Source organism: Necator americanus, chromosome IV, assembly GCF_031761385.1.
Source record: "Necator americanus strain Aroian chromosome IV, whole genome shotgun sequence".
NCBI classification, from domain to species: domain Eukaryota; kingdom Metazoa; phylum Nematoda; class Chromadorea; order Rhabditida; family Ancylostomatidae; genus Necator; species Necator americanus.
The window spans coordinates 18,045,656-18,057,929 of record NC_087374.1 but is presented as its reverse complement, the minus strand read 5'-3'; the positions used below and the strand labels follow the sequence as shown (position 1 = coordinate 18,057,929).

Genomic DNA, 12,274 nt, shown 5'->3' with positions numbered 1-12,274 from the left:
GCCGAAAGAACACTTGCATTCGGTGTCGCATCATTCCCAATTTTAAATCGTTGAGGATTTTTTTGTTTTCCCAAGAATATTCTCTCCAATCTTACATAATGACGAATTACTGCCTTCCTCCTCACATTTCCTTCGTTTTCTAACGGTGTCGAGCATTTTTCTTCCTCGTCAGTGTAACAAGTTTAATACAGATACCATGATCGACTACTAATCCCAAACCTAATTCCAGATGGGCCGAAGGGCCTTAGAGCTGCTTGCCGTCGTCTTGGTTCTTCTGAATCCTACCCGTGCAATACAGTTTGCATTCAACGAAGAGGAGGTGACAATCGCAAGTAGGCCAAAAGTGAGATTTCAAAGAATTTTAAATTCAAACGAATTAAGCGATTACCACAATCATTTTGAAGCACGAAGCTTGTTTTCTGAATGCAGCTCAACTTCCTGTTTCGGGTAGAATGTCGTGGCTTACAAAGATTTGGATAACATGCGATTTTCTTCGATTTTCCGGAAGCTTTCGAACCTGCTATTTTTAGGGGAAAAAATGTTCGTTAAGTTACATACTTCTTGAAATGTTTCATTGCTCACCCAATTCCATCACGGAAGGTTTTTGGCGGATTGTCTACTTTTTCTCATTGAAAAAGAAGGATCTCTCTGAGAACCAAAGAAATGGTAGTACACCGTTGTTGGGGCTGCAGCATCTCCCTTTCTACGTTTTTCTATAGAGGGGAAGCAAGCATAAGTAAAAATAAGTACGATGATAAGTAAGGAAAAATATAATGTTTATTTCGCTGGTAAATTCTTCGCTCTCAAGAACTCACTTAATGGGCACAGTGTACTCCCCGATCAGACAGAACATCTGTATTTCCTTTAATCTTATCTCCTGTGCCGGGAAAACCTTCGTTTTGCATTTGTAGTTGTCCTGCATTCCTAGGATTCGACGATTTGCGAGAAAACAACTACAGCTAAAGAGAGGAATCTGCTTACATTACAATGACGAATTCGATGTAACTTCGAAACGGCTAACTGCCATCTGGCGCAGCTTTGTTGCGATAATCTTATAAATCTTATTTTCACATCTAAAAAAGAGGAACGAAACGCGAGAAAAAGTTAACGAACAAATTTCAACGATTTTTCAGATAACGGATTTTTGTGGAGCTTAGAAACAAAACATCACAAATATGGAGGAAGTTTCACGAAAAACAAAAGAATACTAATAATGTGTATCCATCAAAATCAAGGGGCGGGTGTAGCGCAGTCGGGTAGAGGTTCCGTTTCCTGCACATTCGATCGGAGGTTCGAACCCGCCCTAGTGCTCACCAAACCTTCAAGGGTTGATAAATTGGTTGAATTGGTCGTTAAATTGGCGCATCCAAAACCAAAACTTTCCAAAACTTTTTCTCTACAATTTGCAAATCAAACGAAAGGTGGAGACCTATTCATTTCCGGAAGGATAGACTTTAAATTCCAGAGCATTCCGCGATGATAACATTGTGGTTTCAGGGAAAACCTTCGGTATTTTACCTGGCTACCTATTTGGAATGGAAAATAAAACATCAATAGTAATGAAATTCGGCCTGGATCACGAATGTTGGCAGATCCAGATTTGTGGAAGCTCCTGCAGTTAGACCTTGTTTACATCAACTTTTGCAGTTCGATTTCACTTTTAACATTCTTTAAAAGTTCAAAACTTGCTTTGTCTTTAACGTGCGCCAACGCTCCACAAATACTCCGCCGACAAAGTCTTCCTTCAGCTGCAAGAATGATCCCGAGAAAAGTAGGAAAGTGGCTCCAAAAACTGGCAAAACGCTTCTAAAACCTGCCCATAACTTCTTGTTTGACTCATTCGTTAGGAATTTATGACCACAAATTTGCTTTTATCGGCCTCTTTGACCTCAAAACGTCACACGCGCAGAAAGATTCCTAAGTCTCGATGTTTTTCATAAAAGAGAAAACGAGGGCAGGGTAAATCGGGTAACAAGCATCACGCTGTCGGAAAATCCTAGAGAGAGAACCCAATTTCTTTCTTTTCCAGGACTTTTACTGGGAATCTCGCTGAATACGCGCAGATTTTGATCATTATTCATAGGTCACGGATGCAAGTAGTATACATCATCTTATGTCGCATAGATCAGTATCGATCTGTTTAGTTCCGACACGATCCCGTTTCCTCACATGCAAAGGAATGGATTGACGGTCCTGACGGACATGTCTATCAATTTCATGTGGGGGATCAAAGTTGGCTGGCTGCTAGAGAATTCTGTCTGTCTCAGAACTCCGAGTTGGTTGTGCTGAGGAGCAAGGAGCAGACTGTGAGTTTTCTACTTTCTTATTTTACGTGGATTTTACCCATTTCCTAGGATTGGTTACTCTCTCATTATGCGCCGACCTACACTCGCTTCAATGAACGTTACATGCAGGTAAAAATGATTCCATCTCAATAATAAGTCCGATGTAGTAACAGAAGAACATCAAAATTTGGATGAAATAATCGAAAACATTGAAAAGTGTGATGTTCTGACTAATTTTGACTGGAAACCTTCCAAGTTCAGATCGGTTTGCTGATGCCAGACGGACCAAATCGAGATTGGACATATTTGGATGGGACAAAATATAACAAATCTGTAATGTAAGTTAATTCGATTAATTTTCTGCGCTTTCTCAACCACAAGTAAATTTCCCGATGAGTTTAGCAGCGAGTTTCCCATCTGCTCGCGTATACATAAATGGCCTCAGGAAGACTGTTAGGCCTCTAATTCATATTTCCTATCTCTAAACTCGCTTTTAAAATGATTCTTCTGTCAGCTGATCTACAGATCCGCATCAGGTCTGTCTCGCGTAGATTCTCTGTCCAGTTATTTCAGTGTGATTTATTTCCCTGCGCTTCTGAGAGCACTATTTTCATTGGCCTGTCTGCACACGAGTGCATCTGTTTGCTTCTGTCCATTACTTGATACTTTTAATTTCACTTGTTCTCCTTTTCTTTCGTCTGACATTCATTAATCACACCTACGTGTGTGACAGTTATGCAAATTACAATATATGCATATTAATGTAGGTTATTTTTGTTTATTTACTTAATGTTCGTCCAAAGCATATGAACTTCGTACTATCTATGCTTCAAGCTTTCTTCGCTACCGTTACGTTCTTCCAGTTCCTCTCTCTTGGTTTTTCTCCATTGTTATTTAGATCCAGAGCTAAAAGTTTAGACTATCTGACCTCTAAAAATGATACTTCTTGATATTGCTCTTGTATCTGGCATCTGTTCAAATAAGCAAAAAGAAAAGTTCTCTTCACTTCAGCAATTCAATTATTTTTCTCCATTTTCTTCTTTCTTGAGCTTAGAAAAAACTGACTACAGAATTTTTAGTGCATGGATGTCCGGCGAACCTTTTGACCATTCAGCGGATGGTCGTGAACGTTGTGCAGTGCTTCGCGTACATGCACGTGTTCTCGATGATGTTGACTGTGAATCGGTCCCAAATCCAAACGTTCACATGCGATTCGTTTGTGAACGTGATCAGCTGATACATAAGCAGGTATTCAGTGAATGGTCATATATGATGGTCAGAAAAATCTTGATTTTGCTTTTGCAGCAGCAAAAATCGCAGAATTTCATTTGGTCCAAATTGGAGAAACTATTAGAGTTCTTCGGATTTTCCAGTGGAACTATTCCAGTCACAAAACCTTACAATGAGACGGATTCCGACGAAATGGACTACATTGATGAGGTGAGTGGTTGGAGAGAAGATGTCACATAGAATCTGAAAAGAAGGCAATTTAAGAAAAAACAAAGAAGAATAGATTGATACTCGAAATGAAGAAAATGCAAAGCTCATAAATAATACCTAATGTCGTTGTGGAGAAGAATGAGAAAGTGGTTGCCGATCTAAATTTCAGATAAAGAAGCTGAATATCAGTTCCAAAGAACGAGAAGAATTGAAAAGTATCAAGGTGGATCACGAGACTTCTAGCGAGGAACAGAAGGCGGTGGAATCCGTACTGAGAACCTTGAACAAAGTGAGCAAGGTGAGCTAGGAAGAATTTCAGGAGGATCTTCAGTCACAGAAATGCCAATGCTTTTAATTCTGTCGAAAATTTAATACATAGCATACACGTCGGAAGAATTAAAACTGCGGGACCTATTCTCAATACTTTATATCTTGATTGAAGGAGACAAGTCTGTAGAGCTACGAAACTTTCCAGCCGGGAACCAGCGCCTTCTCAAAGATCACTGAGGGAAAAGAAGGAAGAACAGGTCCCGCATCTGAAGAACATAGAGCAAATACCAGCAGTGAACTGCTTACTGGTGAGAAATCATTCATTAGATGACCTATTTGTCTATTTATCCCCTCATTCATTCAGGTCCCATCACGTCACCTGCGCTTTCTCAGGGAAGCACGGTAGCTCCTGGAGCATCTAGGAAAACAGAAAATGCCGGCTCCGCCATAGAAAGTTCAACTGCGGTAACGGAGACCACAACCTCTGAAAATGCAACTGATCCAATTTCTCCTGAGAATACGGTGGACGAGAACACGGCAGTGAGTTCTAAATCTCCAGCGAATGAAGCGGCTCGAGCTCGTGCAGCTCCTTTGAAGGAAATCCTTGACGTTGAAGGTAGTGGTACAGATGTGGAACGAAGCGATATTGAGGTTTGTTAATGACGTCATAAGTAGGTATTATAGAATCGATTATGGATATTCCAGAACTCCTCAAAATTGCGTCATGAGATCGATCCAGAAAAGTTGGACAAAGTCATCAGCACGATGGAGAAAATGATTGAAAACTTGGAACAAATACACCTCAGGGAGGAAAAGACAGGCGAAAAGAAAGAAGAATCGGAGGCGAATAGCGAAAAGAAAGGGGACGAGTCCAAGAAGAAAGAACAGAAGAAGAGAAAAGAAAAATCTAGCGAAGCTTTAGTCAAATTAAGAAAGGTGCGGGGAATACTACAAAAGAAAGCTCTCATTTTTTGCCTGACATCTTTCTTTTCTAGAAAGGTAGCGAAGACCGGGAGACTGTGAATGCTATGGAAAAGGACTTCGATGAAGAGGCCAGCAGAAGTTTGGTATGTTCACAGAGGTTTATGATCATGGATTCACATAGATGATCACGATGCTCTGGCATTGTTCTGAAATATTCAGCCAAGCACTGATATCAAACCGCCTGAGGAGGAATGTGACGAAGAAGCAAGTGGTGAGAAGGCGGTGAACCCCACAGCGACGAACGAAGAGATCATTAGGAACACTATCGACACGGAAGACGTCGACGATCTCAGTCAAAAGCCAAAAATTCCGGCCGAAAAAGAGGCCCACATCCAGGATTTCTTGACTACGTTGAGGACTTTCTTGAACAGAGCCGAACACAGTGATCTGAGGTAATTTCTTTTTTATTCTGCATAGTTGAAAAGCAGGTTGTTAACATATAATAGTTTGATATGCTACAAGGCACTGCGACTTGCGTTACTCCGTGAAAACTTCTTGAATACATAGACTCTTCCGATTACCAGAAATCCGTCAAGTTTCTATTCTTATTCTTATTAAATAATAATAATAAATAAATAATAAATACATTCTTATTTTGGCATTACTTCCACACCACAAAATTATGAAAACAAATGAATGAGCCGAAGCGCTTAACGTAGATTTCAACCGTTTCATTTAAGGAAATTGCTTGATGAACATCCTGAAAAAACACTTTTGGAAAAGATGAAGCTCGCCATCAGAGCCGCCAACGAACGGGAATTCGAACGACTCAAAGAGCTCGAGCTAATGAAGAAGCACGGTGTGGATATTTCGCATGTGAGTGTAATAAAAAGGTCTCAGTGTCGCTGCACATGCAGTCCACTAACCGCTTTTTTCCTGGACGCATTCCTACATATTTGTTGTGGCACGAACTTCCCTGTGAATCCATTCCTTGATCTCCGTTTCCGAGGTAATGGCCACATAGTCGAGCCTTTATAGTAATACTTTTGCGGTTATCCGTGAGCGGTGAAGAACAGCAGCGCATTGTACGCAACCGGTTGCGCAATATTACCCTGTAGATCCAATTTTTCTTCGTTACTGTAAATCTGTCAGTTCGAGGATAAGAAACGACAATTAACGATGATTATCAGAACTCGAGAGCTGCAGAGCATCAATGATGGTTGAAGAAAAGAAGTGTGTCTTCCTCAGATCAACCAATAAAATAACTCCAGTTCATCAGCGGGAAAATCTCACTTTCTGGAATGCTCTGGCATTCCAGAAAGTGAGATTTTCTATTGAATTGGTCCATTGATTTCCATCTGTATCAACCATCTGTTGAACCATCCGCAAGAGAACCTCGTTCCAACCTCTGTGCAATATCTGACTGCTTGGGCCGATCACTGGCCGACTCCATCTCACAGTGGGGGCTCTTCTACACTGTTAATAGCGAAATGATCTTTATTTTGGTAGTTGCTGCGTGAGCCTGGCCCTGGGATCTAGCATTTTTTTGTCGTGGAGTTTGAACTAGATATGTGATTAATTGATTGTTGTTTATTCGAATTGACCTGAATTTTCTCCATCTAGCAACATTTTCAGGTCCCAGAGCCGAAACTCATGGGTGAGACCGAACGGGAAGAACTATACAACAAAATCAGCCGAGTAGTTATGATTGAAGCTGAGAAGAAAGGAGATGAGACAGTCACTCAACCGTCCGCCCGGACTACAACACAGGAACTGCATAGGACAACAAATACGGAGGTGAAAATTACGGTATATCATCATCGTTTCACCCAGAAATTCTTGGAATTCTACTTTAGGTGCGCAGTAAAAAGATACTGATAAGGAAGAGCTCGAAAGAATACTTCTCCAAAGAGGAGAGCGACAAGGATGTGAACGGAAAGCTCAAAGATGCCAAGCCAGTTACAAAAGAGAAAAAAGGATCGGCATCTTCGGGGCAAACAACGGAGAAAAAAACTGGAGAAAAGGCAGTGGAAGCAGAGGAAGATGAGAAAATGGTGAATTCCACGGAACCGACTGTGAGTGAAAAGAACACTACTGTCAAGGAATCAAGCGCTGAATTGCCGGTCAGAACTGTGCAGCTGAAAGAATTTGACGACAAAGAGGAGGTTATGAGCAAGGAATCTAAGGCGGATGTGAAAGAAAGTGGAGAGGTGAAGGAGAAGAGGAAGAAAGAGAACAGGAGCAGGAAGGATGACGAAGAAACGCCTGAAGATGGCGTTGAAGTCGTTAAAACTGAACCTCTTAGTGATGAGAACTTGAAGGAGAACGACGATAAGGAGGAAAAAGAAAAAGAGACGACAGCAACGAGTGGAGAGAACGACGAAAAAAACACTGAAAATGAAAAGAATTTCGTGAAAACTGTACCACTTTCTGAAGACGATTTAAGAGATCCAAAAAAGAATTCGGACGAGGCAAAAGAGAATGACGATGTCGACGAAGATCAACTAGACAAGATATCTCCTTATCCTCCGAATCCTAGCCCGAAAACTGAAGACGTCGATCACTCGACAGAGGAGAACAACAGCTTGGACTCGGATCATGCAGATAAATCTAAATCGGATAACAGTTTTGATTTCCAGCAGGTCGACAAATGGGACGGCATCGTGAGTGGAGACATCGCCACAGAAGCACCCGAAGAAGAAATTCCTACCATGAAAGTGGCGCCAGCGCACAACGAGGATGAGGGCGAAGAGGTGGGTACCGTTAAAACTCCGGAAGCTTTGAGAAAGGAAAAGAAGCAACTAGAGAAGGCGAAGAGAAGGAAGGACCAGCGAATGAAGAAAGTAGATAAGGCTGAAGACAAAGATGTAGGAAATGACGGCCCGAATGATCGTAAGAACGACGGCGATGACGACTCTAAGGGAAGTAAAGAAACGGCTAATCTGTTCACACTACCGACATTACCCACTCTTCCGCCGCTCGGGCAATCACCACCAACATTGCCGCCGATCACACCTATGCCTGGACTTGACAACCTGCTGCAAACGATCTCGAAACAATGGCGAAAGATCTTTCCCAGTGCCAGGATACCAACATTCAATCCAGAAGAAGACGACTAATCTAGCGATTCTGTTTACTCTGTTGTGCTGATCTGAAATATGGGTGCAATATTTTAATTTATCGTTCGCCTAAGATATCTGTTGTTGTGCAATTTGATAAAGATAAGACAATGAATTGTTTTCCTAGATCTCACACGAAAAATGGTACTCGGAGAATTCTGTGAGACTTTTTTGTGTAACGTCTGTGAAACGCGAATAGAAGGAAAATTTCGTTTTTTTTTAAAAAGTATGTGCTGGGTAAAAAAAATAAACGGCACCACTTTCATGCAACGAAGGCATCGTACATAGGATGAATCCCATGTAGCATGCTATACCTTAGAAGTATGCTATAAAATGAGGCTGCGATGAGAAGCGTGCATCAATCTCATCATCGGCGCCTAAAGCAGCTGTATAAAAGATTTTGTCGGGATGTCGGGATGTCGTAACTTCAGTAGGACTACTCCCACAATATTTAACCCTGACACACAATCTACAAGTCCAATGAGAAAGAAAAATGGAAATTGTCGATTCCACGTGATTTGAATATGCTCGCATTCGCTCGACTCACTCTTCTAAATGTTCTAAGCAATTCTTTATTTATATACAGCAAAAAATGAAATGCACAATTCATAATCAATACTTTATTTTCACCATTTTGTAGTGCGATTTTTACAGTATTTTATAGTTGCAACGAGTAGCATCGCGGAGTTTTCCGAGGCGTCCGCGACGTGTGCTCGGCAACTCACGCACCCTCTACCGATCACACACAGCGGTTTTCTCCTCTCCTGTGCTCAGATCGTCCCCATGGAGTGCATTTCTAGCAGGCTTGGGCTGTGCATCACGTGTCCTGAGTAGAGCTTATAACCAACGTTCGAGATAATTAGCAGAGGAGCCACATGGAACTGAAAACACGGGAACCAATTCCCGCCAAATGTTGCCCTAGGTTGATTTACCCTTCATCAAAACTTCTAAACTCGGAGCACACTGATCGGATCCATTCCCATTTTTGTGATGAGAGTGGCGAAACAGATGTTAAGGCACTTACATATGTACACACCGGCGTGGTACTCACATAGATTTCTTCTGTGTATAAAGTCCAGAGAAGTGTCATAATGCGAATCAAGAATGAATCATTGCCTGACAAAAAATTAATGATGATGACAAAAGAACTCAGATATCAGATAAGTGTTCGAAACTGTTAACCGAAATCCAAAAATGTATGCGCCAGTAAAAGACCAGACACCAAACATATGTGTATTAAATACGAAGTTCCCGTAAATTTTACACTCTTTTGCTCTAGACGTTTCGTCTTTTCGCATATTACACCGTTTCTCTAAAAAGCAGGTAATAAGATACGATAGAATTAAGGAAGCTCTAGAACAGATATCAGGCATGCTTATGAACCACCTTTTTCTTCAGTGGGTCGCCCTCTGTCTCGAGGTGACCATTCAAAGGAACTAGGAAAGGCCAGGACCCGTTCCTCATCCTATTCGCCATACGCTTCGTTGCTAAACAGACTATAAAGCGTAGTAAAAATGGTTGTTTAGTTTGTCTGTTTCATAATGCACACTATACATACAGTACACTGTGCTTACTGTACTAGACTCACACCAGCATAATATTCCTTTGTGAGATAGAAGTGTCTACACCACTAGAGGGGCGCCGGTTGTGCCGGCCTTACCCATCCAATCTCTTATTTTTGAATGGTTGATCTTTTCCATAGCTCAGGAACTTACGCTCTTTTTCGGAGAGTTGCAGACTCAAGCTTCAAATACTCGAATTTTAGCTTGTCTTGAGACACACAAAGATCCGTAATTATTTGGGATCAGGGGAGTTTTAATAAGGATTTCACCTTGTGCAAACACTGCGCAAGTGTAGACATCCCATTCACCTGTGAACGCAACACGCTCAGCGTTCCTCCTTCGAGTCGAATTTCGAACCCATCCCATCCAGAAATATAAAGAGATACCAGCACATGAGGATCCATTATCTCCAAAATGTTCAGCAAGTCGCAGACTGGAGTGTACCAAGAAACCGATTTCAAATTTTCCAGCAGTTGAGCCATTATCTCATTCTTGTCTTCAGGTGTTTCAACTCTGAGGAGGAAGACCACGTATCAGCAAACAAAGAGCAGCGCTTGAGATGTCAATGGGCAGGCAAACTGCTGCCGGATATTGCAGGAGCATTATTATTTAGCATCAGCCGAGAACTCGCATTTTTCTCTTCCTCGAGCAAATTCCCCGGAATTTTTACGCTCTTTCTCCGCTTTCACACATCCGAAGGTGGAGTTCTCTAGCTGCATCTTATCCGCAACTGCATTATTCTTAATACTTCGATCCAAAAAAGATATTGTCCAGATACTAGTGAATCGGTCGCATTGCTCCTCAGAAATCCTAAAGTAAACACCTTCATCGCACAACCCCTCTTTACCATACGTTCACAGGTGATCAGACGAAAATCGTCGAGAATAACCCTGAATCAGGACAGCACATGATGCGCTCTCCTGCCTTTACGATGCACGTAAAATTTCGTTGAACGAGTTTTACAGCCATTTCTTGCCATCACAATGGGCAGCCGAGAATGCAGGTTTTTTCCGCAGCGACTTTTACACGCCTTGGCCGCGATTTTCCGCCATGTTTTTGTCGGCTAGAGCTGTAATTCGACATTGGGAAACATAGGGTAGAGGACGGCACTTGTATCGTGCAATTTGAAGTCGTCGTTCAGTGCAATGTCATTCGGCAATGTAAAGGTTAGATTTTGTCATTGGAGCTAAAAAAGCTCAATAACCGAGGCCACTCGAGAGTTCGGCAAGTTGGTGACTTGCTTCTAATTTTGGTGATATTGTTTTGTCGCCATACTCTTCACGCTCTCTTATCAGAGAAGATACGCATTCCCAGTAGACCTCTGCGTTATGTGCAGTTAGGTTTTGCCGCGAGAACCAAGTGTAAGTAGCAATTTTTCGTTTAGTTCGTCTTTGCGATGCAGCCAACTCGAAGGTGACGTCGTCCAACAGAAACGAAAGGGTAACCCAGATGGCGAAATTCGGAGTGTAGCGCCGTCGGTTAGAGCTTCTGCTGCGAGTGCATGTTCGATAGTTCGGAACTGCCTAGGCCCAACCAAACCTTTCATTACTTCGAAAATGACAAAGTGGTATCCGACTTGTCTGGGAGGACAGAAAACTGAATCGATACATCGGCAAGTCAACGCAAGGCTGCAAACGCACTCATGAACCTCTAGCGACCCTGAATTCAAATCGAACGCGTTGGCGCATCCCACAGAGTAGCCAGATCCCTTCAGAAGGGTAGCGGCTTACAGGCGAACCCATGAAATGAGTGAATTCTTCATCAACCTAATCAATTGTGGAACTTCCTGTAAGGTTTCTCCAAAGGACGTGTAGGAACAAAATATTGTGTCGTTGGCTGCTCGTGGAAGAAATGATGTCGAATGTTTCTTGAGTTTGGTCTACTTCTGCACTTACAGGGAACATTTATGTTTCTCTACGGAATGCGACATCCATATATGGAGATGGGCAAGCGAGCTCTTAGAAGCAGCGCATCTGGAACAAGGACAGTCATCTACATTTCTTTCAGGAATCTTTTTTGAAACTCTTTTTCTTTCCTGCACGTGCACACTCTACACATTTCTGCTTCCCATCCGTTTCTACATAACATTCCTAGGATCTATTTTGATTAAACGTTCATTTTTTGTAACGATAGGATCATGTTTGGTTACAACCAGAGGTGTAAACTGAACGTAACATTTGTTTTAAGGAGCCCATACCGGCTCGAACGACCTACTTTAGGATGTACCACTAAGAAAACATTCTTCTTAATGACCCGATGTCAGACTTTTTTCTTTGATCAGTGGAAGTCGTTTTAGCCGTCAGACGGAGAGCACGGGTCTAAGGAGCAGTATTGTCTCGATGCAAAGAACCTAATAAAAAAAGGAAAAAGTTCTACGTCCTTCAAATCTTTTACAACAGTTCTTAAAGGACTCCTTTAAAGCATTCAAGATTTGTAGACTCTCTGACTTCACCGTTTTGACAGATGACAAAAAAAAAACAGTTATTTTCTATTGGAGTTCACTCTCCTCGGGAATTTTACCACTGCTTATGCTCAAGCGAATACATAGATGTACGTCAATCGGATAACATTCTTGAAATTCCTCAGAAAAACGACTTTGCTTCGGAAAACGCGAACTTCTACATGTTATACATTATTAGATGATCATGCATTTTCCTTCACACTTCGACGGTTA

At 41.8% G+C, this 12,274-nt stretch overlaps 1 protein-coding gene across 2 annotated transcripts; it reads left to right on the top strand.

The window, feature by feature from the left end:
* Window positions 1–229: 229 nt before the first annotated feature.
* RB195_001746 (uncharacterized protein) lies at window positions 230–8,038 on the top strand (the record flags this gene model as incomplete). Of its 2 annotated transcripts, none has more annotated exons than XM_064198673.1 (15): window positions 230–343; window positions 2,145–2,306; window positions 2,355–2,414; window positions 2,547–2,623; window positions 3,365–3,533; window positions 3,591–3,725; window positions 3,901–4,023; window positions 4,201–4,303; window positions 4,360–4,646; window positions 4,701–4,931; window positions 4,991–5,062; window positions 5,139–5,371; window positions 5,660–5,795; window positions 6,555–6,716; window positions 6,776–8,038. In XM_064198673.1, 15 exons carry the CDS (start codon window positions 230–232, stop codon window positions 8,036–8,038), a joined length of 3,327 nt encoding a protein of 1,108 aa, XP_064054553.1. The 2 variants fall into 2 exon arrangements, with proteins under 2 accessions (XP_064054553.1, XP_064054554.1); XM_064198672.1 differs by having other exon boundaries at window positions 3,895–4,023.
* Window positions 8,039–12,274: the final 4,236 nt, after the last annotated feature.